General features: G+C 42.6%; 1 protein-coding gene across 1 annotated transcript in view; it reads right to left on the reverse strand.

Annotated features, from left to right (window-relative positions):
* Positions 1–15,602, reverse strand: part of HACD2 (3-hydroxyacyl-CoA dehydratase 2) — an 82,623-nt gene that overhangs the window by 17,019 nt on the left and 50,002 nt on the right. The window contains exon 4 of the mRNA XM_041002669.1: positions 10,973–11,061. Within this exon, the coding sequence (XP_040858603.1) occupies positions 10,973–11,061 (89 nt within the window). The remainder of the gene's footprint in view (positions 1–10,972; positions 11,062–15,602) is intronic.

A 15,602-nucleotide genomic window follows, 5' to 3' on the forward strand; every position in this document is an offset into this window, starting at 1 on the left:
AGCCTGGCATGTGTTAACTCATAGAACCCACCACACCATCTGAGAGCGCAACTAGTGAGTGGGCTGGGGAGACTGGCACAACTCCTTCGGAACTGGAGCAGGCCTGGGAAAGCCCTTCAACTTGGGACTGTGGCATGATACGTGGGCATCACACCTGTCTTCCCTCTGCCTTCTCAGGCCCCCATATGTGGCTTCTGCTGCCTTCTCAGTTCTGCCTGACTTGCAAGGGCTTGCCATTCTGTGAGGGCAGCACTCTTGTCTCTCCACTCTTGTATCCGTGTGCTCAGAAGATGCTGAAGAATCACCAGATGATTACCCCTTGGTGGGCAGTGCCTGCCTGCTCTCCCACATGGATGGAAGAGCCTTGGGTGGGAAGAATAGCCCCCTAATGAGAGGGATGGGCCATGGTGCTGAGGCTGGTGGATGCAGTTAGCCAAGGGTTTGGGCCAGAGAACAACACAGCTCTGACAACAATCTTGTTCCTTGCTCTAACTTAAGGCTTTTCAAACTGACATGTAACTCATTTAGCTATCTACGTAAAAGGAATTTCATTCTTGATGATAAAGATATTTGAAAGTTAATAAATATTGCTGCAGCAATAGAGGGTCAGTCTGATGGCTCATTTGGCTAATCTTCTCACTGCAAGTACAAGGCTCCCATAGGGGTGCTGATTCATGTCCCAGCTGCTCTACTTCCCATCCAGCTCCCTGCTTGGGGTCTAGGAAATCAGCAGAGGATGTTACAAAGCCTTGGAACCCTGCACCCACATGGGAGACCTAGAAGAAGCTCCTGGCTCCTGGTTTCAGATTGGCTCAGCTCTGGCCATTGCAGCCATTTGGGGAGTGAACCAGATGATGAAAGATCTTTCTGTTTCTCCTTCTCTCTACAAATTTGCCTTTTCAATAAAAACAATAAATATTTTTAAAAAACATAATCGAATACATGGCAAACAAACTTGAAAGTATTATTCATTTTCAATGGAAAGTGTTATAAAAAAATTCATTCCCTTTAAAGGAGATAAAGTTACACAACTACCTACATAGATTTTTTTTATACCTACCGTTGACAAAGAAAACTGCTGAAAAAACTTAGCAGTACAACACAATCATTAAGGCTTAATGAGTGTTTTAGACTACACAAACAACAACGGGTCATTGACACAAACTTTTTGGAACATGCAATAAAAAAATGTATGAGCATGCAGTCAACACACAATGCATGAAGTCTGCATATATGCAAAGCTACACATGCAGATTTGACTGCTAAACTGTTCTCAGTAGCTCAATTTTAATGCCTACTATGTGTTCAGCCAGTTTTCTGGAAGGCATCTTCAAAGGATAAAAGGCAGATCCCAGCCCAGCAAGACACTCTGGCCTCTTCTTTAACCAAGTATAACTTGACAATCAAACAGACCTCCAGACTTCCTGGTTGCATATCCTGGAGAGAGTTAGTTACCCTTTTCTCTGAGCCTTTACTTCCTCAAATGTGAACTTGGAGGTAGCTGCCTGTGCACAATAAGATTAGAAAAACAGTGCTTAAGCAAAGTGCTTGAATTTAATAAATCGCAGTTACTGTACTTCTCCTCTAAGGGGAAAAACTTAATTCAACATACACTAATTGAGTTTCCACAGCTATGCTAGTCACTGCTGTAACTCAATATAACCTAGTGTGTGCCTCTTGGGCTTAACTACCAAGAAAACGCTTTGTGCTGAAGGTTTGCCTTTTGTCACGTAAGCACTGTTCAATGCCACCTCTCCCTCTCCTTGATGATTAATGTCTGTCTGCCAGTGCTGGGATGTCTAAGGATGTAAACGGCCTTTCTCAGTACTCTTCATTAGTCCTGATTCATTCTCTCACTTCCAAAGAGCATATTATTAAACGCAAAGTTTTCATGCAACTATGATGTTCAACCCTACTCATCAAAGTTCCATTCCATCAGAAGATGTTATGTTTTGTTTCAATCTTGATCAAATACAAAATGATTTCCAAATCTTCATGGAAAATGGAATTAAAAGATTAAATTCATCTTGGTGAGGGGGTTCTCAAAAAACTCATGTAAAATGCAAATTATGACAAGCAGCAGGAATTTCAATTGTTTTTAGCACAAAAATAGGTTTATATTCTAATGCACAAACTTTCTGCGGCATGCTCATATACCTAGTCTGGTGTAAAAACCCTATAAAGTAGTAGTCCTTTACTACAGTGACAGCCCAGAGACCAACATTCCCAGCAATAGGTTCAGGAGCCTCAGGGAACACCGGGGCACATCGCCCTCCAGGTTGTGCCCCTTTCTGCCCACGCATCGTCCACTGTGCCTACCCAACACTCCAGAGAGAACATGACATGGACAATGTCCTGGCGTTTTTACTTTTTTCCTGTGATTGATAGAATGATAACTGCAAAAACACTGAAAAACATACATACACACCAAATAAAACTAAAAACTAGAAATATCAACTCCTGGAGTGGAAAAAACACTGACCGGTGGGCAGATGTTCCACTTGGCCTTGTATGCTGCTTTAAAGGTAGTTGAACCAGTTCTCTCTCCTTAAAAAGCTGATTTTCTGCCTTGGCTTAAAAAATTCAGACTATGAAATACTAGATCTCACTGACAATCTCCTGCTCTTGTGAGATGCTGTACGTCCTCCATTCGTCATGCTTTTCTGGAACTTTCTTTTAACACTAAGGTGTGGGACAGACATCTGTTGCCCACTGACAGCCCTGTGCCACAGGTAGCACGCACATGTAATGTGACCTTATTGGAAAAACTCACAAGTTTTAACAATGATAAAGTGCTACTAAACTTTTGGATTAGTTTTTACTCCTGAGGCTCTGAACATATTTTTTTAAACCTGATCCAACAAGACAGCACCAATGCAGATGGCAAAAGAGATGCAGAACTTACAAGTCTGGGTTATTCTGGTAGTCAGCCAGAGCAACATGAGGTAAGAGGCAGAAGAGGACAAAATCTGTCCTTTAAAAACAAATGCTATGGTGGCAATCTGAAGAGAAACAAAAGCTAAACTTCTGTAACATTTCAAGACTAACAATTAGTTTTTATCTCCCTCTAAAACGCAAAGCAGGCCCTCTGCATGCACACACACTGATCCAAAGTCATGTCTTACAGAGTCCAGAAGTGTACCAGGGTCTGACTCCAGACTTGAAAAGGGTCCTTGCTCTGGAAAATGCAGATAACTTAGTAATATACTTTAGTTTTTCTCTGATACATCATTGCTTGTATTGAAGTTTCTGACTACAGGACTTCTTAATACAGGTAAGTGAAAAAAAAGGCTACTGAGCCAAGAAATGGAAATACGCTTTCTGTATTTCATAGGAACAGGAAGGTAAGAATGATGTCTTCAGGTTCTCTTGTGATCTTTCAGATTCTCCATGAGGTCAGGGAGCTGTGAGGCGGTGGGTTAAGCTGCACAATCTGGTCTCAGGTATCCCACTCCTGCTCCAACTTCCGGCTAATGCATCCCGGCAGGTAGCAGATGATGGTTCAAGTGCTTGGGTCCCTGTTACCTATGTGGGAATTTAGGGAGTGGAACAGAGCATGGGAGACTTCTCCCCCTCTCTCTCTACTGCTCTGCCTTTCAGTTAAATATATTGTTAAACATCAATAAACATTAAAAGATCCTTAATGAGATCAGTTGCCCAAGTGCCTTCACCATGTAGGAGCTGAATGTCCCAGTATTCTTGTCAAGTTTATGCATTTTTAACTAAATAAATTTATTTTTGAAAAAGCTTCAAGATATCAAAGACTACTTTGGCAAAGAATCAAGTCATAAAAGGTAGTTCCCCCCCCCCGCCCCGCGTATTAAAACTTTTAAAATGAATATTAACCCGTGCTTTAAAAGTGCTACTCATTGTACTGTAGAATACATCTGTGAAAAGCAATTTATAGATCACAATATTTAATGTTCCTTGGTGCTGCTGGTGCATTTTGGCAATGCCCATGGCACTTACTGATCATCACCTCTGTGCAGCATGAGGCTCTAGTCCATGGGGCTGATACTGACAGCATCATTCTCAAGACATCATTAATTCAACTGGGAGAGAAAATACGTGTGAAAAGCCTTCAGTGGATAAATGTGGAACCTGCTATGCTGAGGTCACAGGAGAGGCCCTTGAAAGGGGAACACCATCCCCCACACTGTGGAGTCAACCACAGCCTCCACGATGGACAAGGGCGACGCTGCCAACCACTTCTCATACCTGCCAGTGGTTTGTGTAACAGCCCCTTAACTAAAGAACACAGCACGTCAAGCATACTTGATGTTTCCTTTGGAAGCTTTTTTGGGAAAAAACCCATAGTTATTCATACACACACATTTGAAAAATATGGGAAACCCCAACTGAAGGAACTCAAGAGCAAAAAACAGTAAATAATGTCACACACCATAGCCAGAGCCACTCTATCCAACCTGAAAACATGCAGTAGCAGGTGGCTATTTAAACTACAATGTAGCTCCCTAGCCCCGCTGCCCACAGTGAACAGTGCTGACCAGAGGTCTCCATTGTTGTTGCACAGAGCCTCCCATTGGGCAGCGCTGGGATGCAAGAAATACCCAAAAGAAATTCTCAAGAGGAGTGTCAGCGACCAACATCTTTCATCAATCTACAGTCCTCCAATATTACAGTGCTAGGCTTGAAATAAATACGCTAAATCAGCAACTCTATTCATTTTATGCTTGAAAGCTGGTTTGCATGTCAGACTTTACTTCCTGGTGACTCTCCTCCTTGTAATTCAGCTTGTGGCCTAGTCAATGCCACAGAGCATGGTTCCCTGACTTGTTCCTCAATTCCAGTGGTTGACATGTCCCTACAGCTGAAACCACTCAGGCTCCCAGCCTGCGCGTCTCGGTGCTAATTTGGGAAACCGGTATTTTAAGTCCAAGACAGTGTTTCTTTCTTTCTTTACTTTCATTTCTTTCCCACGAGTTTCCAGATGCCAAAAGTCAAGCATCTTTGTTATTTGCAGGACTGTGATACATATATTAAGACATGACCATGATATTGACATGTCATTTGCCTGAGAGGATGCATTCTATCAATAAGCTGCTTTGTCAAAAATTTCATTATCAGAAACAGCTGGAGAAGCCAGCATCAGGGTGCACTGGGTTAAGCAGCCTGCTGCTGTAAAATCAGTATCTCACATTTGAGGATGGGTTTGAGCCCTGGCTGTTCTGCTTCTTGCTAATGTACCAGCACCTTGCTAATGTACCTGGGAAAGCAGTGGAAGGCAACCCAAGTGCTTGGAACCCTGCCACACATATGAGAGACCCAGATACAATTTCTGGCTCTTTGCTTCAGCCTGGCCCAGTCCCAGTCACTGTAATCATCTGGGAGGCCAAATGGTAGGTGGAAGATCTCTCTCTCTATCTCTCCCTATCACTATGAAATTCAAGTAGATAAAATAAATTCCAAAAATGAAACCTGGAGCCATGTGGGAAAGTCCACTGACACTTCCCAAATATCAATTAGATGAGAAGGTTGTTAATACAACATTTTAAAAAGCTAAAATGCAAATGCATAAAAAATCCTAAAATCCTCTAAGTCCTAGAGTGAAGTGAAAGGAAGACACCGGTCAGAGCTCACATCTGGCAGGACAGTGTGGAGCTGAGGCAGGTTCAGTTTGTCCCAGAGGAACCCTGTGACAGTCGGACATATTCCTTCGGTGCTGGCAATCAGGCTCTGGCTTGGCCTCTACTGAGTGAGATCTCCCTAAATGAAGGCAGCCCTGTTACCTTCTGGGGAGCCTCTCTCAGGATGGAATGGACAGCTGGGGGCAAGGTACACATCAGAGGCAGGTGAGAAGAAGGAAAGGCCCTAAGAAACTTCCAAGTGTTGGCACAGGTGGTGCTGTGGATGACAGCCTAAAGCAGGTAAAAGTCAAAGTTAATAATAGATTGATTTGGGACTGGCATTGTGGCATAGCGGGTGAAGCCCCGCCTACAGTGCTAGCCTCCCAACTGGGCACCAGTTTGTGTCCCACCTGCTCCACTTCTGGTCCAGCTTTCTGGTAATGCACCCAAGGGAGGATAGTTCAAGAGCTTAGGCCCCCTACTCCCACATGAGAGAGCTGAACGAGGCTCCTGGCTTTGATTTGACCCAGTTCTGGCTATTGCAAACATTTGGGGAGTGAACAATAAACCAGCAGATGGAAGATCTTTCTCTTTCCTTTCTCTGTAACTCTATTACCAAAAGAGGCTGATTTGTTGAGCATAGAGATGGGATGGCAAAGTGGGGCTCTATTGTGAACAAAGCAGTGCCAGTGCAGGTTTGTGACATTTAAGAAGGTCTGTTTTCACACCTGACTATCATGGAGAACGTTACCCCTTCACCATTCAGCAAGTTCAAGGGGGAGTTTTCCAAGGGCTAAACAGGAATTAAGGCCCAGGGGAAAAGATACAGCAGGAGATGGCAGAAGTAATAAGGAACCTAAAGTTAGGTCTAAGACTTTTTCAGTATTTCGAAATGTGTTTCAACACAGTTCAAGAACCCGATGGAAAAGACAGGCAGAAAAGCATGAAAGGCAGACACTCAGATTTGGCACAATTGCCTGTGTTAATTCCAGGTCATGGTGCCCAGGGTTAGCCAGCTAAACACTTAGAGTGGCTGCTGTGAAGTGTCCCTTAGTGGCAGCGGGAAAGAAAGCCCTCCATGCTGTCTCACTCAACTCTGGTTGTCTAGAGCCTGACAGGGCTGATTTGCAATCAGATATCAAATTTTTCTACCTTTAGGAGCAGTGCTAATTCTGAAAGCTAAGGTGATGGAAATCCACCTCCAGGAGGATTGAAAATAGCAAAGAAGGCAAGAGATGAAGTAGGAAGGAGGATTTTTGACATTCAGTTTCTAAAGGCACCCTGCCAACAGGGAGGGCCTGTCGCTGTGGAAAGGGCACAGGCCCTAGAAGTCAGTGGTAGGGTGCTGTGGTCCCCACACAGGATGAGATGGAAGGTGACAGCAATGCGTGGGACAGCATCCCATCTCCTCACCTGAACGGCTCAGAGAAAAAGCTTCCCTTTCTGCCATTGCTCAACATCACAGTCAAGGATACTACGCGCTGGAAAGCTCAGTGTGGTCACAAGGGTCAGCAAGCGGAGTGTGCAGCCACAAGAAATCCAGAAAAAGCAGCCTCAGGCCATGGGAGCCAACAGAGCCAAGCAAGCAAGCAACATGCCAATGGGTATTTCTCTAGTGTTGGGCTTCCACAAAGGTCAGACAAAGAGGGGAGTGGCCGGAAAGGGAAGTGGTATGTGGGTGAAAGGAAGTGGCATCCCAAGGAGGGACTCTCCCAGCTGTGTCGGAGCCTGGGCTACTGGCCGATCATCTGTTGAGGGCTCCTGTCCAGGACTCTTCCCAGTGCTCTCTGATGTCACGAGCAGCGCAGAGCTGAATACTATCGTTTCACAGATCAGGACAAGGCCCAGGAGGTTGTGGTGGTTTGTCTTGTGTTGCATGGGACATGCAACAACTCGCATAGGTGCCGAGTGCTGAGCTACTGTATGTGAGGGAACTGAATCCTGAGCACCTAGAAGATAACAGAACCACCCAGGGTGCATGAGACCTCTTAAGAACTCCCAGCAGGAGCAGTAGTGTTCCTACCCCCTTTCCTCTTCCTCTGGCTTTGGCAGGCAAACAGAAGTGGGTCCCTGAGTGTGATGGTATCTCTGCCTTTAAGGCAGCTCCTTAATTGTCCTCCTGCTGGGTCATCAGCAAAGCAACTCCCCTCCCCTCACAACCTTCCTCAGCAGTGTAAGGAAACCCTAAGGCTTTCACTCTTAAATAATGAAATAATGGCTCTGGGACTTGGATCTGGTTAGGGATCAAGTGGATTATACAGAAATGTGAACTAAAATTTAAAAAAGAGAGAGCGAGAGGGCCCAGTGGTGTAGCCTAGTGGCCTAAGTCCTCACCTAGCATGTGCCTGGATCCCACATAGGCAACAGTTCACATCCTGGCTGCTCTACTTCCCATCCAGCCCTGTGGCCTGGGAAAGCAGTATAGCATGGTCCAAATCCTTGGGACCCTGCACCTGTGTGAGAGACTCAGAAGAAACTCTTGGCTCCTGGCTTCGGATTGGCTCATCTCTGGATATTGCAGCCCATGGAAAGTGAACCAGCAAATGGTGGATCTTTCTCTGTGTATCTCCTTTTTTCTATAAATCTGCCTTTCCAATGAAAAGAAATAAATCTTAAAAGAAAAGACTAAGCAGAAATTTCAGCATAGCATACAGGGATCTCAGACCTCAGAATTCACAGGGACTCCTGAATAATGCCAAGACCCCAGCCCTGCTGCCAGGTAGCTGGTATCAAGTGTGGAGTAGGACCAGAAACGTGTGTTTTTAATGGACTCTCTGGGTAACTCCAGTCCAAAGAGTTCATAAACCCCAACTATAAAAAGTCCTGAAACTTTCAAGGAGAAAGTTGAGGTGGATTCATCTCAGCCATGTGAGCTACCAAAAAGGAGATGTAAGGCAACAGCAGATCAGCACCAAAGACCCACAGCTGGCACACACGGCTGAGGTGTGGATGCTGGGACAGGAGAAGCACGAGCTGGCATGGAGGCGCAGGAAACAGACTCTGGTCGGAGCCACAGGGAGTGAGAAAGTCAGCACCACAACCACAAGCAGGTGTTTAGGTAGTGTTTGTAAATAGGATTGCTCCAGCACACCAGGAAGACCCTGGATTTGGAAGGGCACTCCCAAGCGGATGGCTGAGTCACTGCCTCTCTCATTTCCAAATGCTCAGTGGGGGCCACAACGTTCTCCCAATAAATGACTGTCAAGGCCAGGTAACCATAATATAATAAAGTTCTCTGCAAATGGTAACACATCAAACAAAACAAAACCCAGGGTGAACCTAAAAAACTGGAGGTGACTAATGTAGTCAAGCACCGATTACAAGATTATTGTAAGCTTCTTGTTGAAAAGCTGGCAAGGATGGGAGACCAGCCCAGGAACACGCCAGCAAGAAGCGGAAACAGCTGACTGGTAACATTAGCAGAAGTCACAGAACATTCCAGAAGCATGTGGGAAAACATTCCTTTCTCCAATAGTGACAAAGGGTGAGGAGGAGAGGGTTCAAGGCTCCTACTGAGTGCTCAGTGCAGTTTCATTTATGCAAATCACTGCTACTCAGGGGTCTCTCCACAGCACTGGGCTTAGCAGTCCTTCATGGAGGACTGGGATTTCTGCTTCATGAGCTTGGTGCTCCAACATCAGAGCTCACAAAAGGCTTAGACTGGCTTCCTTAGAGAGCAGCCAAGAAGCCAAGAGGACCGTGGCTCTGGGTCTGGGAATCCGGAACTACCCATAGCCACTTTGGGATAAGGAGGAATAGCTGCCCTCTGGGCTTGCCTGCTTCTCAAGAAGCACCAGGGAGAGAGACATATGTGGCATTGCTTACTGAACTTCACTTTGAAAAGTCCAAACTTGTCTCCATGTAACAAGGAGACAAAGATACTGCCGTGGGGACAAACACTAGGAGAGGCCAAATGTGGCAGCAGGAACTGGGACATTAACACCTGGACAATTAATCTCAGACTTAATTGGCAAAGTAATGGAACACTCTACAGTGCACGATTCTTTGGCTCCATGTACCTAGTATTTAATTATTGCAAGCACATCATGATTTATTTAAGGATATAAATGAGTTTATTACTGGGATGAAATTTTAGGTCACTTAAGACCTCTGGAAGATACAATTATGAACTGCTGGTTAAAATGAGAAAGAAATGGTATATAACTAAAAGTATGGCAGAAGAAATATAGGTTAAGAATGGCTTATAGAGAAGACTTAGAAATAAATGAAAAGATGACATGATACAAGTACAGCAATTTCCTTAACTTGAACACCAAGGGCTGCATGCTAAATTCAAACTGATTTACCTGGTTTTCTTAGCTGTTTAGAAAAGAAATATGCTCACATAAAAATAAATAAATAAATATGCAAATACTCTATGCTCTTCCTGCATGGGAAGCTCATGTGTCTTCAAGAGGAGAGAAGAAGCACCAAGCCCCTGAGCCTGTAAGTTCCACAGGAATGTACAATGCCAGCTTGGTAACCACTGCTGGTTCCAGTCTGGCTAAAGCCCTGCCAAGCTGCGCACATTTTGCTGTATGTGTATCCCAGACCCATAAAAAGGGTAAAAGAAAGCCTCTTCTGCTAGAATACAAATGAAACTGTCAAAATAAATCCCGAAAAACAAAATGCTTTGACAGGGATTTCAGAAGAACAGGAGACAAAGAATCCAGGAACAATGTGAGTAGATGAACACTTTCATGAGCTCCGGAGAAGCCAGGGGGTGAGGCATGGGCAGCTGAGACCAAAACATGGAAACAGAAATCCTCCTGGAAGCTGCTGGGACTCTGCCTCAAGATGACCCTGGCAAGCAAGAGGTGACTGAAGGGGCCGGAAACCACCCCCTCCTACTCCACATGAAAGCTTAGCTCTGGGTTCCCACCTGGAGTAAGGACAGCCTCTCCCAATTTCTTGTAGTGAGAATCCCTGAATGTGTTCAGATTTTTGCCCTGCTAGGTCCCCTACAGTCTTGGCCCATCCTGCAAATCCATAAGTCCTGGTGGAAAGAAGTATGTTTCTCCTGGTACCATAAAGGTCAAACTTCGCCCATTCTTGACTGGGAGGATGCAGATGCCCCGGGAGTTAGTAGGTGGGATACAAGTAAGAGACCAGAAACATGGAATGTCCATGCAGACCACGCCCACACCAAACTAAACCACCTTGGGATCACAGGACGCAACAAGTAACCAGTCTTCTCTTGACCGACACTGCATAGCTGAGTATGTCTGCCACCACTGACTTCATTTCTACAGTTCACTGCGAACTTCCTTTCAATCAGGCTGTTAGGACCTGCGTCCCATCTGCAGTGATCACAAACATGTGAGAAGGGAAAGGTGACTATGTACGTCAGTGCTGACACTACTTCAGTCTACACAAATGCTTACCTCTTTCACACTGTGTGTTACTGCCCAGATGAGAAAAACTCTTGACATCACCTGGAAAGAAGTCAGGACAACAGAAGACGGGACAATCCCTGAAAGAAATGTTAAGATGGGTAAACAAATCTGCTTTATTAAGTTTTGACATATAATAAATATTTTCAAACACTCAGGCTGCAGTGTTTACAGCCCAAACCATCTTGAGCAACTGAAACACCTATGCTGCTAAATGTAAGTTTTCAATGTGACCACTAGCAACAACCTCTTTCCTTTCTCCCTCAAAACAGGTACATTTTCATGACATTACCAAGCAGTACAATCTAGATATCTTTCTTACATCTTTTAAAAATCACTAAGAACCATAATATTTATGTTCATCATACACAGAAATACTACCCAACTTAATATTAGACATTGAAAATTCACTTTACACTGCAGGTTTCAAATGGGCAACCAACAGTGTGGTAAGCCACCATCTGTGAAACTGGCATCCTATATTGCAGCACTGATTTGAGTCCTGGCTATTTTGCCTCCAGTCCAGCTTCCTGCTAATGTGCCTGGGAAAGCAGAGGAAAGTGGCCGACAGGCTTGGGTCCCTGTCATGTATGTGGGATGACACAGTTCCTGACTCCTACCCATTGTCTGGCCCAACTCTGCTTGTGGCCATTTGGTGAGTGAACTAGTGGGTGAAGATTTCTTTTTGTCTCTATTTTTCAAACAAATCAATCAAGCTTTAAAATACATAAGAATACTTATACATGGGAAAATTGCCTTATTTGTGCCTAATGAATGTTGAGAGCTCCTGGATAAAAGTCCTGATATGTTTATTATCCCTAGTGATTATGTTGGATATATTTTAATAACTACTTAAATATTTTTTGCTAAACAGCATAGAAAAATTAAAATTTAGTATTCTTTATAATGGTCTCCTCTGCTCTTGCATAACACAAGTACGGTACAATTATCCTCCCAATGTCCCCAAGCTGGAACACTGGGATCATCTTTAATGATTTTCAGATAATCACCAAATTCTGCCAAGTTTGTATTTACTTCTATCCCTTCAGCTTCTAAAAACCACAATCCTTACCTAAAACTGAGCCAGCACCATTGTATACAATTCTTGGCTCCTTTAACTCATCTTAAAATTAGCAATAAGTCATTATTTGTAAACATAATTTCCCCTTTATAACTTTATACTGGCAAGGAACTGCTACTAAAATTAAAATTTGGAAGCAGAATCATGGCTATTCAATCTGAAAGTTCCCTCCATTTCTCTATGTCCTTGTGGTTGTTACCAAGTGGACTTTTCAACTTCCTGGGCCTCTCAAGCTGCACATGGACAACTCTGAGCTGCCAGGAAGCCCTCATCATGGTCACAGTCTTCTTCCACTTTAAAGTCTCATCTTCAGCAATCACTGGCCTACTCTAGAGCAATGCTCCCATACCCGAGCCCTCCAACAATACTCATTCTTCTGACATTAAGACTTGCTGCTCAGACCGCAACTTGCCAAAAGACCATGTATAAATCAGACCCATCTACAGTTGTCACTACAAATAAGATCAAGAAAAGTCACTAAATCTTCCTAAGGAGAGGTTATATCCTAAAAGAATGAATTATTTAAAGACCATCTAGGCTTTGAAGAGGGAATGGTTTAGTTCAAAACGCAAGTAGCATAGATATATTAAGCATAATTGCACATAGGGGTACCCAATAAATCTTCACAGAATTCAATGCAACAGAATTGAAAGACCAGAAGTGAACCCCCACTATTACAGTCGCTCAGTTTTCAAGAAGAGTGCCAAGACAGTTAAAGAGAAAACAACAGTCTTTTCATCAAATGGCTCGGGACAATCAATAGGAAAGCCACATGCAAAACAAGAAAGGAGTTGTTGGGGTAAGCCTCACCATACACAAAAATTAATTTAAAATGGATCAAAGATCTAAATGTTAAGAGCTAAAGCCACAAAACTCTTGGAAGAAAACACAGCAATAAATGTTGTGATCTTGGATTGGGCAATGGTTTATTAGCAATAATATAATATGACACAAAATGCAAAAGAAAAATGAATAAATTAGACTTCACCAAAATTATAAACTGTGCATCAAAGGAAACCATCAAGCAAGTGGAAAGACAACCACAGATAAAGTAATTGCAAACATACATGGCAACAGGCTTTTACCCAAAATATATGGTAACCCCTTAAATTCAATCATGAAAACACAATTTTTAAAAGTTGGCAACTAATCTGAATAGCTAATTCTCTACTGAAATATACAAACACCCCAAAAGCACAAGAAATGATACCCAGGATCATAAGTCACCAGGAAATGTAACTCACCAAAATGAGATAGACTTTGTACCTACTAGGATGGTAACAACACAAGAACAAGTGTCAGCAAGAATGTGGAAAAATGGGAACCTTCAAATATTGCTGATGGGTTGTAAAACAGCGCAACTACTCAGTCTGCTGGTGCCACCAAAGATTAAGTCCAGAATCACCATGTGACTCAGCAATTCCACTCCTAAGTACACATCAGCATGCATGTAGACAACACGCATAAGAAACGAAGATATATGCCCTCATAAAAACTTGCACAAGCATAGTCATAGCTAAAGATATTTATGTTAATCCAAAAAGTGAAATTCGAGTGCCCATTCACAGAAGAATAGATGAATAAAATGTGGTGTAGCCACAAAATGGAAAATCAGAATAAAATAGAATAGAAAACGCAGAAAGAAATGAAGTATCTATCTATGCTACAATACTAATAAGTCCTGAGAACATTATGCTAAATAAAAGAAGTAATTAACAACAACAACAAAACACATTTCATGATTCAACTTATATGAGACAGCCAGATAGGCGCATCTTTAAAGACAGAAAGTGAATTCCAAGGCCTGGGAAGTCTGGGGGAAATAGGGAGTAACTGTTAATGGCTGTAAAATTTCTTTTTAGGGTGGGTTGGGGAAAATGCTCTAAAATTGATTTGGTAATGGTTGCACAACTCATTATACACTCTAAGTGGGTGAATTACATGGCATGTGGATTATATCTGAATAAGGTTATTATTAAAAAAATAAATGTTTGAGTGAAGCACAAAGCCTGGTTATATAATTATGTAATACAGCTAAAGAAGCTAATTAGTGAGTCAGTTAGAGAATGTACTTAACCAGATCTTACTTCAGAAAACGTTAAAAACAAAAGAAAGAAGACTGTGTATGAAAAGATTTCTTAAATGAGTTATTAAGTATTTAATGCTAAAAGAAAAACTACAACGCTTTCTACTTGCTGTTTTATAAGTTTAAAGGCCAGTTTATCACATTAAAAAAATGTGGTTTTTCCTTTTCATTTATTTAATTTTTTCTTTCTTTGTTATCCACTAAAGTACTTGCTTCCGGCAATGCTCTGGGGCTGTGGCTATATCCCAAGAGCACAACATGAAATTCAGAATTTGGATTTCAGATTTCCAAGTTCACAAAAATCTTCTAGCAAAAATTGGGCTCTAGATGACCACAGAAAACTATGTAATAAAGCAAAATGACTACGCTTTCTAATCACTAAATTTGAAGATTTGAGATTTGAAGACAGGAGATTTGAAGATCCTCACTTGGAGGTACTCCAAATCAGATTGGTCAGTCAGTGTGACTTTAACCAGGGTGCTTGAAGGGCCAGGCGTGGCACTGCAGTATGTTAAGCCGTTGTTTCAGATGCCTGCATCCCACACTGGAGCACCTACCTCCAGTCTAACTTCCTGCTGATCCACCCTGGGAGGCAGCAGGTGAGGGCTCAAGTGCGGGGGCTCCTGCCACCATGCGAACATGGAGTGCTCGGGTTCCTGGTTTTGGCCTGACCCAGCCCCAACTGTTGCAAATATTTGAGGAATGAGCCAACAGAAGGAAGATCTTCCTCCTTCTGTCTCTCCCCTCTCTCTCCCTGTCACCATGCCTTTCAGATAAGCTAAACAAATCCTTAATAACAAACACAGAGGGATCTGGAAGGTCTGCAGAAAGAATGCTCCAACTTAGTTGAGTAAAAGCTTCTTGATGATCCCTTCTCTGTCATAAAGCATCCTCTTCTAGCGAATATGAATATTTATATGTCATTCTTTTCAAAAATGCTAAACAGAAATCAAACTACTTTCTTAAAAACAAATTTTAGTATCCAAAAGCAAAGCTCTTGGCTTATTCCTCATTAGTCCTTACTTTTAAGTGTATTTTTAAAGCCCAGGTTGATTTCTATTGTTTATTCTCTTTGTATTTTTATGAGAAATCCAGCATTTTAAGAATTTTGTGTCTTATAACTCTTGAAAACATTTTAACTTGAGTCATAATATTCCCTTGAGTGGATGTGTTTACCTGTTTCCCTTCTGTGAGACATTAAGATTGCATTTAATTTCTTGATAGAATAATGAAGATATGAAGTGCTACAAATACCACTTAACATTTTTGAGGCTTAGACCTTTTTGTTTTCTTTAAAGGATTCTGAGTATTTCCATGGAACAGTTTCCCAGAAGTAGAAGTAATACTGGGTCAAGTGGTATGAATGTCTTTAAAGTTCTGAAAATACATTGCCAAACGGTTTTCTAAAAAGTCTGTTACCAGCTCATACCCCCACCAGCAATAAACTTGTACAA

Source organism: Ochotona curzoniae, unplaced genomic scaffold, assembly GCF_017591425.1.
Source record: "Ochotona curzoniae isolate NIBS_2020 unplaced genomic scaffold, NIBS_Ocur_1.0 scaffold_2587, whole genome shotgun sequence".
Classification (NCBI taxonomy): domain Eukaryota; kingdom Metazoa; phylum Chordata; class Mammalia; order Lagomorpha; family Ochotonidae; genus Ochotona; species Ochotona curzoniae.